Raw genomic sequence first — 16,502 nt, 5'->3', positions numbered from 1 at the left:
TACGGCTTGTCAGCCCCTACACATATGCGAGTCAGGAGATGCCTCCAGGAGGACGCCTGATCCATGGACTTGGACTTGCCAGCCTCTACAACCATGTGAATAATTTCCTTGAGATAAATCTCTCTCTCACTCTCTATGTATATACAAATTGGTAAAATAGAGAGTCAACAAAAAAGATGAAGACCCTCAACAAGATAGATTGACACAGTGGCTGCAACAATGGGCTCAAGCTTAGCAGCAATTGTGAGGATGGCACAGGACTGGGCAGTGTTTTGTTCTGTTGTACATAGGGTCATGGGTCACTATGAGTCAGAATCGACTCGACAGCACCTAGAAATAACAACACATATATATATATATATATATATATATATATATATATATATATATACACATATATATATATACATGCTTCACTGGTTTTGCTTCTCTAGAGAAACCCAGCCTAAGACAACGAAGAAAGTAAAAGTTCGGGAAAGAAAGAAAAGACTAAAATGGATGTCAGAAGAGACTCTGACTGAAGTCTTAAAAGGTTGCGAGCCAGCATCTAAGAGACATCTATTGGTTCCATCCCGTCCTGAGCAAAGGAGGATGAAGAAACAAGATGTCCCAATTACCAGGTTCTCTGCTTCTTTTCTTCAGAAGACACTTTCACTGGCCACAGACAGACTCACTCCTCAGACTATAACCAGGGCCCAAGATAATTTCCTTTTGCCTCTAGAATATAATCTTGTAAGATGCCTCTTCATATGTTACATTTCATCTCGTATACACTACCTGAAGCATCATCAAAGATTTCAATTTTTTAAATTTCCTAGTAAAATTTATATAACAAAACCTTTGCCATTTTAGTCACTTTTAAGTATACAATTCAGCCACATTAATTACATTCGCCATGGTGTGTAATCATCGCCACTACCCATTCCTGAAACCGTTTTCTATGTTACTGTTTTTTTTTTAATAGATGAATTTTACTGCATTTTAAAAATATCACCAATAGGTCTTAGGAATCACCTGGCCTCGTTTTTATAGCTGAACAACTTTTAGATCTCACTCATCAGCCTGTTGAACTATTTCTTTTTCGGAGACATAGATACCACCCCAAATTTTTCCTATATCTTTTTTTTTTTCAACTCGCATGGCTTGCTGAATTAAAGCAACTGAATTTGATACAAGTTCAATGCATTTCCTTCAAGAATTAATTCATCTTTCGGAGCTTGAGATACTGAACAAGCAGCAAACACCTGGCCTCATCCGAAACCTGTGGGTATATTTTTTACTCAAGAAGTTTCTGATTTCAACAGGACACACGCTCTCTTGAATAACGATGTTGATGGGGAAGTGAGCATACACAGACTTCATCTTGTAATGGAAGCTCTTGATCCTGTTCTGCACATGACTCCAGATAGTACAAACTGTAACGAGTTCCCTTCTGTTTCCCCACCATTTGTCAACCCCCCGAAGCCTCTTCTTCTTTCGAAGGAGACTGAGTTCTACATCAGTGTGATTGAAGTCCCTTTGCAAGGTTCCTCTGGGGCCCTTCACAATTACTGTGCAGCCCTTTAGCGCGATGTCAACATTTTCTGGAATGTCAACAGTCTGGTTACTGAGAATGATCTTCATTGCAGCAGTAGACGGGGCAAAGAGCTCTATGTTACTATTTTTAAAGTCATAGCTGTTGTTACTTATAATGAGATTGAGTCAATTTCTTCAATTTTTCTTCTTTTCTGATAGAAAACAAAGGCACAGGTTTTCCATTGTCCAATTTATATTTCTAATCTCTGCACTCCCCCCGCCCCGCCACCCAAAAACCAGACACTGTATAAAGCACTGTTTTGATGGATAGACTACATCGTCCATTTGAATTATAAGCCTGGACCTTTGAAAATCTTTGGTTGGTAGGAAATTAATCATAAATATTTATACAGAGCTTATAACATGCCAGACACGCCTCTGAGTACTCTGACAATATAAACTCATTTAATACTCACAGCCACTCTGTAATGTAGGTACTATTATTATTTTCTTTTTTTTAAAAAAAAACCAAACCAGTTGCATCAAGTCCGTTCCAACTCTTGGGGACCCCAGGTGTGCCAACATAGAACTGTGCTCCATACAGCTTTCGATGGCTGATTTTTCAGAAGTAGATTGCCAGGCCTTTCTTCTGAGGAACCCCTGGGTGGACCTGAATTTCCAACCTTTTAGTTAGCAGCTGAGCACATTAGCCATTTGCACCACCAGGGACCTGAGGCACAGAGAGCCCAAGAATAGGTGGTAAGTGGCAGAGCTGAGAATTGAACCCAGGCAGTCTGGCTCCAGAGACCATGTTCTTGACTACCAAATTATGCTGTGTCTCTTGACATAACAGTGTTTTCTTATTCTTTTGAAATAATTTTTTCTATTAACAGTAATCTTAATTTTGTTGACAATGAAAGGATTAAGCTGGTGTTTCTTAACCTTGGCTCGTTAGAATCACCTTGGAGAGCTTGTAGGAAATACCAGTGCCTTGGTCCTATCCAAGAAACTATGATTTAATTGGTCTGGTGGGGCCCAAGATTTGTATTAAAGAGAAAGAAACAACTCCTCACATGGTTCTGATATAACTGGAGCTGTGATCCTCTGGACTAGGTTATTGAAGCATCTGCAATGCCTGTTGATAGAGTTTCTTTATTCTCTCCAATTACCTGAGCCTTGGTACTTTGAAAATCTAAGAGAATTGGTGTCATTTAACATCTCTAAATCCCCAGTGATTTAGCCTTTTGCATTTCAAACCTCCCACCTAGATGTAGTAAGTGTGACTTGGCTTCATCCAGTGCAACCTCCCCCATTTTACAGATTTGCACAATGAGGCCTTTTTATACCACATACATGCACACACACACATCACATGCACACGCCTCATATCCCCGTTCAGTGCTGATATTCAGTGTCTCTCACCCTCCTTTTTGGTGTCCATTCTGTCTCTCAGCACCCAGGCCTCACTGGTTGCGAAGTGTTTTGAATGTCTCCCTTGTCCCTGTTCAGTTTAGCACAAATCATAAAATGTGTAGATAGATCCCCAAACTAACACATTAAAAAGTCAGAGACTGGTGAATCAGAAGCTAAGCTGGGGTTTCCCTGCCTTTGTTGAGAGTGTTTTTGGTTACATAATGCTTTCTTCCTCCCTTTTCCACGCTAGAACATTCAAACAAAACTTGTAGAGGGGGAAGCATGCCACATGGTTTTAGCCCACAAGCCTCCCCAGTCCTTGGAGCCACTAGGGGCTATAATAAGTTGATCCCAGTGTCCTCCATCTCACTCTTAGCCTCATCCAGTGACACACAACCCTAGCTCCCAGGAGTTAGGAGATGTCCCAGGTGAGGCATACTCTGCTCTCCAGCTCTCTTTTTAATACTGTCATTGGGGGGCATAAACCTGCGTGTGGGTCAATGTTTTGTCAAGCTTTAGGAGAATCAATCTTTCTGGCTTTCCCAGCAGCCCAGCCTGTCCCTGCACCCAGACAGGAGTCCAGGGGCTGAGCTGGGGCAGACATAGGTGGCAGGATCTGGGCTGTTTCAGAATCCCTACTTCCCTCCAACACCCGAAGCCTGATATCGCCTTTCAGAGGCTGAGTTCTTTCCCTTGGCCTCCTTTGCCTCTCATGAAAATAGCTTCTTAGAGAGACCCTTACCCCTACTTGGCCAGAAGCACTGCTCTGACCCCAGAAAGCCTGCCCTGGCTCCTTGTTCAGGCTGTGCTTCCCTTCAGATTGGCTCTGTGTTCCCAGAGCACATCTGTGCAGTTCATTCATTTCCATAAGTAGCACCTGGGTGCCCTTCAGCTTAGACTTAGTTCTTTCTCTTCCAGTCACAGGGTTGCATCTTAGGGCAGATCCCTGGACTCTCTGTGCCAACAAAAATATCCCACTCCTGAGCCTTTTCCTCAATGAGCATTTACCAAGCGCCTGTAATTACCAAGCACGGGGGATTGGCACAGGCTCAGGAATAAAGATAAAGCAGACTTGCTCTCTGCCCTTGAGAACTGAATGTCTATGGCAGATAACAGAGACACAGACAAAGTCTTCACAATAGAGCATCATACCCGCTGCAGCATAGGAAGACAGGGAAGCACGGACAGGGAGGTGGGCATTTCAAACTGAGTTTTCAGAAACAATAGGAGTTTACCAACCAGCAGTGGAGGAAGGCATTCTGATTCTGAACAGAAAGACGAGCATATCAAAAGGCATGGAGAGTGGACAAAAGATGAAACAGGAGCCTTCGGAGGTAGTGAGTTACGTTAATTAGGGAGGAGCAACTCAGAAAAGAAGGGTGAGAATGGATGCACAACTTGAAGAATGTAATTAGTGTCACTGAATTATACACGTAGAAACTATAGATTTGGTGTACGTTTTGCTCTGTATATTCTCAACCACAACAACAAAATAAATTTTTAAAGAAAGAAAGGCATGGGAAGTGGAAAAGAGGGACCTAGCTGGGGAAAGCAAGTGGCCTGGTGTGGGGTGGGGGCGATACGTGGGAGCGGCCAGCAGGGATGGGATAGAGACGGGTGGAGACGTAGGTTTGCATTTGATCACAAAGGGCTTTTTATGCAATATTCTGAGTGTAGACACTTTCACTAGGAGTCCCTGAGTGGCACAAATGCTAAAGTGCTAGGCTACTAACTGGAAGGTTGGCGGTTCAAACTCATCCAGAAGCACCTCGGAAGTAAGGCCTGGCAATCTGCTTCTGAAAGGTCAAATCCTTGAAAACCCTATGGAGTACAGTTCTGCTCTGCACACTTCGGGTCACCATGGGTCAGTGTCGCCTCAACAGCAACAAACAACAACAACAGGCACTTCGCCCAGCCAGAGGGAAATTCACCTTCCTGGCCTCAGTCCTGCCCATGGGTTAGGGAGGTGGCAGGGGATCTGAGAACAGGACTTTGAAAATGTCTGCTCAAGTTTCCCTTTGCTGGAAATATGGCACTGACGTCAAGAGGGCTTTGGCATTAGCAGGAGTTGGGCTCACATCCCGGCTCTGTGCCCTTGGGCAAGTCACTTAAACTCTCTGAATCTTAGTTTCTTCCTCCATAAATCGGCCATAAAATCACCTGGCACATCACAAACACTCAAGAGAAGTTGGCAGTATTATCACTGTGATGAACCAGCAAGGGGAAGTTCGATTTAAAAAATAAATCAGGAAGTTGTATTCAAACCACCCTGAAGGGTATATGACGCCAAGCTAGGATTCAGGGTAAGCTAATAAAGAAAAGATTAATGATGGAAGGAAAGCATCTATTTAAGTATCTATTTTCTTTTAAATGCTCACTGTAAAAGAAGCCTTGACTTTATTGGTTAAGGTCATTTAAGTGTGGCAGTTTTAACTGTGGGCTATAAACTTTGTAACAAAAGGAGATTTGAAAAAACTGGTTAATCTTGGGACTTGGTCCCTCAGCGAGATGATTCAGATCTGCAGGGGGGACATGACTGTCCCCTGGGGATAAAAGGCAGACTATATTGGGCAGTAACCAAGGGACATCGGCAGCCTCAGAGTAGAACCTGCAGATACCTCCTGCTGGAATGCAGCAAAGGTCGCTGGTGGGAAAAGGCACGGGACCGGTATTGTTTCACCAGCTCCCTTGCAGCCTGACAGCGTGTAATGAGCGGGAGCGTGTTGGGGCATGTGGGTGGAGAGAGAGAGAGCAGGAAAGCAAGGCAGAGCAAAACATGAGTGAGAGTCAGAGGCAGAAAGAGTCACCAGACAGAGCGGATCATCAAAGAGGCCCAGGGAGATGCCAAGTGACAGAGACAGACAGACAGGCGGACAAAGAAAGATGGAGTGAGGCAGAGACACAGATAAAAATTTAGAGCACAGACAAGACCTTGGGACAGATCAGAAGAGACCCAGGAAGCAAAGGAGGAAAAGGAAATATAGATCAATATTATTTTAAAATACATAATAGATAATAGAATGCAAGTAAAGTATAATTAAGGGAGCCTGGGTGGCACAAGGAAACCCTGGTGGCAAAGTGGTTAAAAGCTATGGCTGCTAACCAAAAGGTCAGCAGTTTCAATCCACCAGGTGTTCCTTGGAAACCCTGTGGGGCAGTTCTACCCTGTCCTATAGGGTCACTACGAGCTGGAATGGATTCGACAGCAGTGGAGATCTCTAGGCTGAATGGTGCAAAGAAAAGCAGAAGGCCCTGAGGGGAGAAGGGACAGAGCGACACAGGGCAGTGAGGTGGGGCCAGGCTGTGAGAGGTGAACCTCACATGAATACTGCCAGAGACTGAATGTTGTCTTTCCTGCATCTGGTGGCCAGCCCTTGTAAGGAGAGACCCAAGCCAAAAACCGATTGCCATGGAGTCAATTCCGATTCACAGCGACCCTATAGGACAGAGTAGAACTGCCCTATAGGGTTTTCTTATGGAAGCAGACTGCCCCATCTTTCTCCTGTGGAGTGGCTGTTGGGTTCAAACAGTGACCTTTCGGTTAGCAGCCAAGTGCTTAACCACTATGCAACCAGGGCTCCTGTAAGGAAAGACAGACCTTTGTAAAGAAGAAGCTTCAAGAGGTATGAAGTATATGGTCTGGAGAGTCAAAAGCTTGCCATTAAATCCTGGCTCCACACTCACTAGACGTGAGACCTTAAGCAAGTTGATTAACCTCTCTGGGCCTGTTTTGTTGGCTGTAAAGTGGGGACAACAGTTGTATTCCCTCATAGGGATGTTGTGTAGATTCAACGAGATAATGCAGGTAAAGTGCTGGGCACATGTTTGCTTAATGCATAACAATACCTGGATTCGTTTCCCACAGCTGTTATAAGGAATTACCACAGTCTGAGTGGTTTAAATCAACAGAACTCTATTCTGTTCTAGAAGCTACATGTCCAAAGCCAAGGTGTTGACAGGGCTGCACTTCCTCTGAAGGCTCTAGGGAGGATCTTTCCTTGCCTCATCCAGCTTCTGGTGGCTCCAAGCGTTCTTTGGCTTGTGGCTGCATCACTGCAATCTCTGTTTTCACATGACCTTGTCCTTTGTGTCTTCTGTCTCTTAAAAGGACCCTCGTCATTGGATTTAGAGCCCACCCAGGTAATCCAGAATGATTTCCTCTCAAAATCCTTAACATAATTACAACTGCAAAGACTTTTTCCAAATAAGGCCACACTCACAGGACATAACATTTTGGGGGCCACCATTCAAACCCCAACACCACTACAATTTCAAACAGTTACTGAGTTTTTTCTGTAAGCCAGTGTTACTTGATCATTTGATGAAGGTGAATGTTGGAAAACAGAGTTCCAGAAACTTCTACCCTGGGACCTGATCCTGTTTTCCCAAGTGATGAGACAGTGCCACACCATGTGGGCTCCATGATGAATAACTTGAAGGAAGTGAGTTGGCACACGATTTCTAGATTCTCTGGATTCTCGCCTTTGACGTCTCCTCATCCCCCGCCACCCCCTCACCTTAATCCATGTGCAATATCTTTTTCCTTCTCTGCAAAATGTCTGTGATGGGCATTGACATGCCATTCAGATACAGTTTTGAGGAAGTGTTTGCCCCAGCTGCTGCAAGTGCTGGCATCAAACAACCTTCAGCTGTCAGCCCCTTCAGGTCTGAAACGCTGCCCAGTCCTGCGCCATCCCCGTGATGGATTGTGGACTGGACCAGTGTAATCCATAAGATTTTCATTGGCTGAGTTTCAGGAGCAGATCTCCACGCCTTTCTTCCTTCTACAATTTTCCAAAAACCTATTTTCTCAACTTCCAAGACAGATTTGTTCATTCTTCTGGCTGTCCATGGTATACAGTATTTAATATTCTTTGCCAACACCATAATTCAAAGGCATCAATTTTCTTCAGTCTTCCTTTTTATCAGGCAGGTCCAATCCCTGGAGAAGGATATCATGTTTGATAGAGTAGAAGGTGAGTGAAAAAGAGGAAGACCCTCGGCAAGATAACTGACACAGAGGCTGCAACAATGGGCTCAAACACACCCACTATTGCGAGAATGGCATAGGACCGGGCAGTGTTTCATTCTGTTATACATAGGATTGCTATGAGTTGGAACCAACTGGGTGACACCTAACAACAACAACAACAATTTTCTCAACAAGTACGGTAACCTATTTCACTTGTCATTTAGGATAGGAAGAAAGGCCTGGAGATCTATTCCTGAAAATTAGCCAATGAAAATTTTATGGATTACAACAGCACATTGTCTGACTTGTTTTCTTTGGACATGTCATCAGGAGGGATCAATTGCTGGAGGAAGACAACAAGTTTGGTGAAGCTGTGGGCCAGCAAGGGTGAAGAAGACCCTCGGTGAGATGGATTGACACAATAGCCATAAGGATGGACTCCAACGTGCCAATGGTCACAAGGACGATGCAGGATCAGGCAACATTTTGTTCTGTTGTGCACGGTCGCCATGAGTTGGAGCGGACTCTACAGCAGCTCTCTATCTGCCCATCCCATAGAGTCCTTATAAAGGTTAAATGAGATTATCCACTAAAAAAAATTTATAATAGTAAATACAATAAGTGTTGTTTATTATTTGCTACTACCTGAGACAAAGCATACGCATGCACACACACCAATAATAAGACAAAATTTCGATTATTTGAGTCACTGCTCACAGAAAACTCATCTAACATTACGTTAAAAGGTCCTTAAGGGGCTTTTTCCTCATTACAGAGAACCCATTGCCGTAGAGTCAGTTCTGACTCATAGTGAGCGACCCCATAAGGTTATCAAATTTTCTAATACCAAAGGTGACACCTGAGTGAAGACCTTGAAGGAAGTGAAGGAGTGGGTAATGAGGCTCTCCAGGGCCGAAAATCTCTAGCAGAGGGGAACAGCCAGTGCAAACTTCTGAGAGGGCTGCCAGGCTGTTTGAGGACCAGCCAACATCCATGTGGCTAGAGGGGAGAAAGCAAGGTGGATGAAGTCAGAGATATAAGGGGGTGGGGCAGATCTTATAGGATCTTTGTCATACATTGTGAAGACTTTGGGAAGTCATTGTGAAGACTTTGGAGTTTGCTGATTGATTTGAGAAGTTGTTGGGAATCTTGAGCCAAAGAGTGACATGGTCCACTTTATCTATTAAACGGATGACGCTGACTGCTATGTTGAGATTGGAGATGGGCAAGGCAGAAGAAGCAGTGAGACATTGTTACCCCAGGTGGGTAACAATGGCAGCTTGGGTTAGGGTAGTCACCGTGGATATGGGGCTTGGTCAGCACCTGCCATATTTTGAATCTTGAACTGATGTGATTTGGTAATGTCATGAGAGGGAGAGAGGAGTCGAGGAGGGCTCCAAAGGTTTTGACTTGAGCAACCGGAAGAGAAGGATTCCTTTAACTGAGATGGAGAAATGCAGTGGAGGGGCAAGTTTGGGAAGGAATGGGAGGCACTGATCCTGGGACTTGTTAAGTGTGAGATAGCTCTTAGGCCTCCAAATGAAATGTCGAGGTGGTAGTGAGATACAGGAGTTCAGTGGGAGTGAGCAGTTAGGGCTAGAAATACAAGCTTGGGGGCATCAGCCCATAAAAAAAAAAATGGTATTTAAAACCACAAGACTGGATGAAATCACTGAGGGAGTGAATAGAGAAAGAAGCAGGAGCTCCGTCCTTACAGAGCTCAGAGGTATCCTAACTTGAGGGATCAGAAAGATAACAAGAAAGCAAAAAAGGAGATGGAGCAAGAGCTGCCAGTAAAAGACAAAAAAAAAAAAGGAAGATAACAAAAACACAAGTCTGGAAGCCAAGTGAAGGCACGTAAGCAGGGCTTTGAAGTTTGAATAGTTTTCTAGGCCAGTGGTCATCAAATTGTGGCCTTCAGACCAGCAACATCACCTGGAAATTTGTCAGGAATACACAGACTCTCAGACCCCACCCAAGACCTAATGAATAAGAAACTCCTGGAGTGGTGTGTAGCGATCTGTGTTTAAACAAGCCCTCCAGGGGATTCTGACACACCCTGAAGTTTGAGAATCACTGCCCAGGCATAAAATTGCCTGCACAAAATTATAAAAAGGGTTAAGAAAAAAAAATTTTTTTTTTTACAGGAAGAGAATATGGTTGAAGATCCATTTAGTGCTCTAAACAAACTTGGAGCAAAAGGGTACCTCAGGAGTAACCCCCTCCCCACCATCACCACCCCCACTTCCATCTCCCAGTTTAGAGCCTTCTACTAATTTAGTATGGCTCTTTGGAGAGGAGGAATGCCCCCGTTTCCCCGGACATTGGGAATGTTGAGCACCAGGCATGCCAGACATTCCACCGGCTAAAAAAGGGGGGGCGGGTGGTATTTCAGGGTTAGCATTACGGGTTCATAAATGCTAAAACTCCTGAGACATAAAGCTTATTCCACTCAACAGTTTCCAAAATTTCCTCTAGGCTGTCCTAGGACAATTCCATCCTCTTCCATTCTAGGCAGAAGAAGTTAAAATTAGGGCCAGTCCAGCGGGACTGACACGCCAGATGAGGGGAGGCTGTCCCCAGAAATAAGCTGGTTCCCACAGCGGACGGGCGGGGCGGGCGCCTCCAGTCCCAGGCCGGCGGAGGGGCTCCTGGAAAGCCTGCCCCTTCCAAGAGTCTCCAAGGGGCCTGGCCCCAAGCTTTAAAATCCTGAGCTAAGGCGCTGCTTCCCGACCTCTCCTCTCTCAGCCAGCCGTGGGCTGGCTTTTCAAAAGTGTGTGCAGTCGTCTCCTCCCTTCCCAGCCCCATTCTCGCCCAGGACAAGCTGCGGGGCGAGCCGGCTTCAATCGGGACGCGATCTGATCCGGCGCTGCGCTCTCCATTCAGGAACCTTCAGCTTTCCGCGCAGGTCCAGCAGCTTTGCAAAGTTGGGCAGCTCCAAGTGCACGCTTGGCCTGGAACTTCTCCCTCCCCAGTGCCCGGGCGCCCTCGCCTTCCGCGCTCCCTGTCACCAGGAGCAGCCGGTCCCAGCGGGCTAGCAGCGCACCTCTTCGCTGTCCTCTTCCCTGAAGCGCGACCATGCTGTTAAGGGGTGTCCTCCTGGTGTTGCAAGGTAAGGTCTGGACTCGGGTGACCGCCCCTCTCCCCGGGGGGCGCTGTCGCGGCTCGCTCCCGCTCCTGCTGTGCCGGCTGCCAGGCTCGCAGCCCTGGGCCGGGCGATCCCAGCGCGCCTCCTGATCCTCCTCCGCAGCCTCTAACCTCTCTCCCCAAGCCAAGCCTGGGGTGGTGCCGTGGGAGCGCCCGAGTTAGAGAGGGTAGCGCATCACTCTCTCATCTTCTCACGCACTCCTTCCCCTACTTTCACCAGACAGTCCCCCCCGGGGCGACCCGAGTTGGCGCAAACACTCCAGGTCAAAGCCGAACTGAAACTCCCTTTGTGCCCCGCAGCCCTTCAGCTTGCAGGAGCCCTGAACCTGCCGGCTGGGTCCTGCGCCTTTGAGGAGAACACTTGCAGCTTTGACTCGGAGTCTGCCTTCCTGCCTTGGATTTTAAATGAGGAAGGTAAGGGGGTTCAGTGGAGAGGGCCCTAAGTGAAATTTTCTTCCTTGCTGCTTGGCTTTTTTCTCATGGGTCCTGTTATCTGGGAGTTAAATCCCCTGTGGAGGAAAAGTGTGAGTCACCATTGATCCTCCAAATCCTGCTGTGCTGCAGGGCATGGCCCGAGGAATACGGGGGAGGCCATCCTTTGTTCACCTGGCCCTGGGTAGGAGCTCTGAGAGTTTGCACTTCACTCCAGCACGCATTCACGGAAGGGAGAAATGGGGCACCGCTAACATTGTCACCCACCAGCTGTGTGCCCCCTTGCAGGCCATCACCCTTTCTGGTCCTCAGCAGACACATTTGTGAGCTGCGAAGGTTGCAAGGCACGTGTGCTCAGACATGGTTTCATAATCCTGCGCTGGGACTCCAGGGCTAAGATTTCACATGCACGCGGGCCTGCCAGTGTTTTTGTTGCATGATTTCATCCTCAAGCTCCTGTTGTAGTATTTATAAGCCAGCACTTGACAAAAGAAGAAACCAAGTTCTTGACCTTGTGCCTGAGTCACTCAGCTGGTGGGTGGCGGTCATTGACTGACTGTTCCTAATTGTTTGGGTTTTGGGAAAAAAGTTTAAGTGTGGGTCTTTGGAAGTGTCTTGTACTTTCATTTATATAGTAAAAGATAAGTGAGTCCTCCGGCACCCAACAGGAGGCATGGGGTATCCTGTCTTTTTTCCTTTCTCTCTTACTTGTGTCATCACCACGTAGAAGCCTGTTGCCCCAGGCCATTCAGCCTCGAAAACAGCCTTCTTTTAAAAACACTGCACCATAAACAACACCAGCTAACCCCCTTCCCCACTCAATTGTCCCCAGGCCCCCAAATCATCAAACCTGGGTCCTTGGAGAAGGGCGGAGCCCCAGAACCCCTGGTTAGGATGTATGAACTATCCCAACAACTTCCTCTGCCAGGGCTTCTGTTTGAGGCTTGCATGCATTCAGTAATCTGAGCCGCACAGGGGGATGACGTTAGCCCCATTTTATGGCAGGGGATCTCAGTCTTAGAATATTCCAATGACTGGTTCATGTCACAGTGTTGCTGCGTGGTCAGCTCTGAGCAGTCTGGTCAGGAAAAGAAAAACGGGGAAACTGGCTTGGTGGTAATCTTGATCTCCAGCAATTGCCAAGTGTTGACTACTAAAGTTTGTTTAGGGATGGCTGGGAAAAAGCACTCCTGATTTAGTATCAGAGAAAATCCGACCTTGCTGATGGCCCCAGGAAAATCTCTTTAATCTCATCACCCCACTCTTTTGTCTGTCAGGGCCGTGTGTGAAGCATTTTGAGAGATAGTTGTACATTGCTCCATGTTGACTGGCTTTTGAGAGCATTATTCTCGAGCACCCAAAAACAAAACCCACTGTCTTCTAGTCGACTGCAGCTCATAGTGACCCCATAGGGTTTCCAAAGTTATAAAACTCTGTGGAAGCAGATTGCCACATCTTTCTCCTGCAGACCCACTGGTGGTTTCGAACTGCTGACCTTTCTGTTGGCAGTCGATGGCTTTAACCACTGCGCAACCAGGGCTCCAAAATTCTCTAGCAAAGTGCTTCTCAATCTTGAGATGCATCAGAATCACCTGGTGGGCTTGTTAAAACACAGATTGCTGGGTCTCACCCCTGGAGTTTCTGACTCAGTGGGTCTGGAGTGGGGCCTGAGAATCTGCATTCTTAACAAGTTCCCAAGTGATGCCAGTGCTGGTGCTGCTGGCCCAAGGACCATACTTTGACAACCTCCGGCCTAGTCTTCCACTTTGTCCTCCAGGCTGTGTGTTTTACACACACACACACACAGAAGCGCGCGCGCCCATGTTGTTGGCTTTGCATCGGACTTAGGCTAGGTGAAGGGGCCTAATGAAAATGAATGCCTCCTTAAATTTTGTGCCCTGAGCACCTTGCTAGCCTCACATGGCCCTGAGAAAAGAAAATTCGTATTAGCCCTTAAACCAGGAACCTTGGTCCCTGAGCACCCACCGCCCCTCTGTGGTCCCCTCACAGTCCACCTCTCCATCAGTGGGCATGCCACAGCCCACTCAGGCCCACAGGAAGTGTTCCCTGCTGAGTTGGCACCTCTGCACCAGAGTGGCAGTTAAACGGGCTGCCCTCAGGGAGAACAGGAAGATGCTTATAGGAAAAGGTGATCATGGTTTACTAGTACAATGGCGGCACTGTTCCTTTACTTTTTGCTTTCATTCAGACTTTTAACAGCCTCTGCTTTCTGGCTCAGGGCTGGGGCTACTGGCTTGGCTGTGAGGAGGTGATTCATTCTCTCAGCACTCCAGTTCGGTGCTGCAAGGCAGCCTTCAGTCCTCAGGTCTAGAGTTTCAAAGGCCAGAACTTGGACATAACAGTCTACTCTGGAAGGGCAGTGAGGTAGGTGTGTGTCTGCTGCTGCAGTGGACTGCTGAGAAGCCGTCACTAAACATTTCCATTATAAACCATTGGTAAGAAAAAGTAGATTATGGGTAATAAAATTGCCCTGGGCTGAAATTTCACAAGCTGTCCACAAACCTCTCTGTACTTCATCTTGCTTCAGAAACACTTTGAGACTGGTTCTGTCCACCTCTGTGTGTGGGATCCACCATAGAAAGTTGTAGGTTTCGGATACTTTTGCTCTCAAATACTTGAAATCGAAATGGTACTTTCTATATGTCCTTGGTCAGTAGGTTAATTTACAATGCAGAGAGCAATGTGAAGGAATTTAAGGAGGGAAATGAAGCTGCAGATTAGAATTTCATGACAGGAGAATCAAATCTGGAAGTAGCTGCAAAAATCCCCTTATCTCAGAATATCTCCCCAGCTGCCCCAAATTGCATTTGAGGCCCATCACTTTGGTTTATTTAGAGTATTAGGTCTCCAAGCATCTCAGATTACAATTCCAATGTCCCTAGTTCATGGCTGTTAAGTGCTTTTTAAAACATGCTTTATCTCCACTAGGCAAAGAATAGGTACATTTTGACGCGGCAGGTGGGTTGGCTTGGGTGTCAAACCACGATGGAAAGCACCCCCAGGGAAAGGTTGTTGCTGCCAGTAACAGGGTGCTGCACGGTTATCCTGTTTCCCTGAATCTCTCTCTATTTTTTTTTCTTAATATTTTATTGTGTTTTCAGTGGAAGTTTACACAGCAAATTAGGTTCTCATTTAATAATTACTCAGTGACATTGCTTATGCTTTTTCCTCTGTGCTTTTTATATTCTTATTTTCCCTAATTTTTCAAGGGAAGTGAGATGATGTCAGACTCAAATTTGAACTTACTTCTGAATTTTAGGTTTGAATTAAATCCAGAAAGGGGTCTGTTATATCCTATACAAAATCTTCTTTATTCATTCATTTAACCTATTTTAAAAAAAAAACAAACTTTATTCATTCACAATTCAAAGGATATTGGAGCCCTTTGAACAACGGTCCTCAACTGAAGTCCATTGTTCCATTGGATGTTGGTTGGTTCCATTCCTACCAGGTATGGGAGCTGAAGTCCTTCAGCTGAGGATTCTTGGAGACCATACAGTTGGCCTAGCACTGGGACAGGTCACAATTCAAATTAGCCACATCTGGGTAAATTTTGGCTTCCCTGTATAATTTTTGGACATTGTGCTGTAGCACCTTGAACCTAACCCTCTGAGGAAGTGGTTCAAAGCCCTGAAGGAAGGAGAAGGCTACAGAGAAGAAAAATCCAGGCACTGTTCCTTAATTAGAAGGTGGAACACTAAGCACCTGGGAGAGGAAGGTGGCTGGGGAAATGTGTCAGGTGAAGAGGAGGGGAAAAAGGACATTCGAAGTGCTTGTTGCAGGGAAAGGTGCTTTCCACAACAGTGGGGGGTCAGGGTTTGAGAAATTGCCTAATACAGGAAAAGCTGAATGGCTTGTATATATCCGAGCCAGTGATGGTATCTGAGGCCCTAAATGCAGCCAGGGAAGGCAGGCTACGGGGTTTGGCACGGCCAAGGGGTGGGAGGTTGTGTGGCAGAAGGTACCGAATTCACGTTTAATTACATGCGTGTTATCTCTTCCTGACACCGTCTTTCTTCATCCAAACTTGTTCCTTCTCTTTTAAGGACACTGGCGGTTTCTGGACCTTGTGAGTTTCGGTTCTGCATTCAGTCATGTGCCCGTTATTATTAACAGTGATAAATCCCGCCTGAGTTCCTGAGGCCCAGCTGGAGCTAGCAGTCTGGCCAGGTCCCAGGGCCTCTTGGATCTGTCTTACCTCTGCTTATTGGTGTCTTGGAGCTCTCTGTACAGAAATGTAGCTCCCAAGTGTGGAGAAGCTGGAACCCAACATAAGTCTGAAGTGTCTCTGGAGACCACTGACTCCAAGGATTTGGTGGTGTTATTCCAGCAGGATCATGTGGCATTCCTGGTGCTGCTCTCGCTGTTCCTACTGTCCCATTCAGCATGGCTGTTAAGGGCTGTGCCTCAGGTCGGCCTTGGTTCTGCCCTCGCTCTATCTAGAAGCAAAGATCCTAGAGCTCTGCCTTTGAGGTCATACCGTGCAACCTCCCCCATTTTACAGATTTGCATACTGAGGCCCAGATAGGTTACCAGTCATGGTCACAGCGCAAGTTAGTGGCTGCACTGTGGCAGGGCTTCATCTCCTCGGCTATCCACTTGATTCCAGCCTTGCTGCCTCATTGGTATACTGAATTTTACACAAATAACCCACATGTTCTACGTTTGTTTTGCCAATTGTGCCCTTCCCCTGCGAGGTATTTTCGTAAGCGCGTTATGCCAAATTTTTTTTTATGTGTTGCTGTTTCTGTTTCCACTGGGCTCTGGTCCCTGGAGCTTTCGTGTGTTAGTTAGACTTAATAATCTGTTGGAAACTTTTCAGCAGAAACATGTAGAAGGACATGGGCTCCAAAGGTGCTGTTGGCCTACCACAGCCACAAAAACGCGGCGTTTTATGCCACACTGAGCAGTATTTATTCTCTCCTTCAGATGTGCAGGGGTCCTGCCTGCCTGCAATCTTCAGCATATAGAAAAGAGCCTGGCACACAGTAGGTGCTCAATA

The 16,502-nt window shown here is 46.3% G+C and overlaps 1 protein-coding gene and 1 pseudogene across 2 annotated transcripts in view; one reads left to right on the top strand and one right to left on the bottom strand.

Annotated features, from left to right (window-relative positions):
* Window positions 1–417: 417 nt before the first annotated feature.
* On the bottom strand, window positions 418–1,936 carry LOC100670697 (large ribosomal subunit protein uL6-like; annotated as a pseudogene).
* Window positions 1,937–10,522: 8,586 nt separating this feature from the next.
* The window catches only part of MAMDC2 (MAM domain containing 2), a 164,786-nt gene continuing 158,806 nt past the window's right edge, over window positions 10,523–16,502 (top strand). Inside the window, exons 1-2 of one of the 2 annotated variants that reach the window (XM_023544764.2) lie at window positions 10,523–11,012; window positions 11,348–11,461. In XM_023544764.2, the coding sequence (XP_023400532.2) occupies window positions 10,979–11,012; window positions 11,348–11,461 (148 nt within the window). In that variant the 5' untranslated portion in view covers window positions 10,523–10,978. The remainder of the gene's footprint in view (window positions 11,013–11,347; window positions 11,462–16,502) is intronic. The other variant, XM_003407413.4, reaches the window with a different exon arrangement.

The sequence above is a fragment of the Loxodonta africana genome, chromosome 9 (genome assembly GCF_030014295.1).
Source record: "Loxodonta africana isolate mLoxAfr1 chromosome 9, mLoxAfr1.hap2, whole genome shotgun sequence".
NCBI classification, from domain to species: Eukaryota; Metazoa; Chordata; class Mammalia; order Proboscidea; family Elephantidae; genus Loxodonta; species Loxodonta africana.
This window is presented reverse-complemented; position numbering and strand designations above follow the sequence as displayed.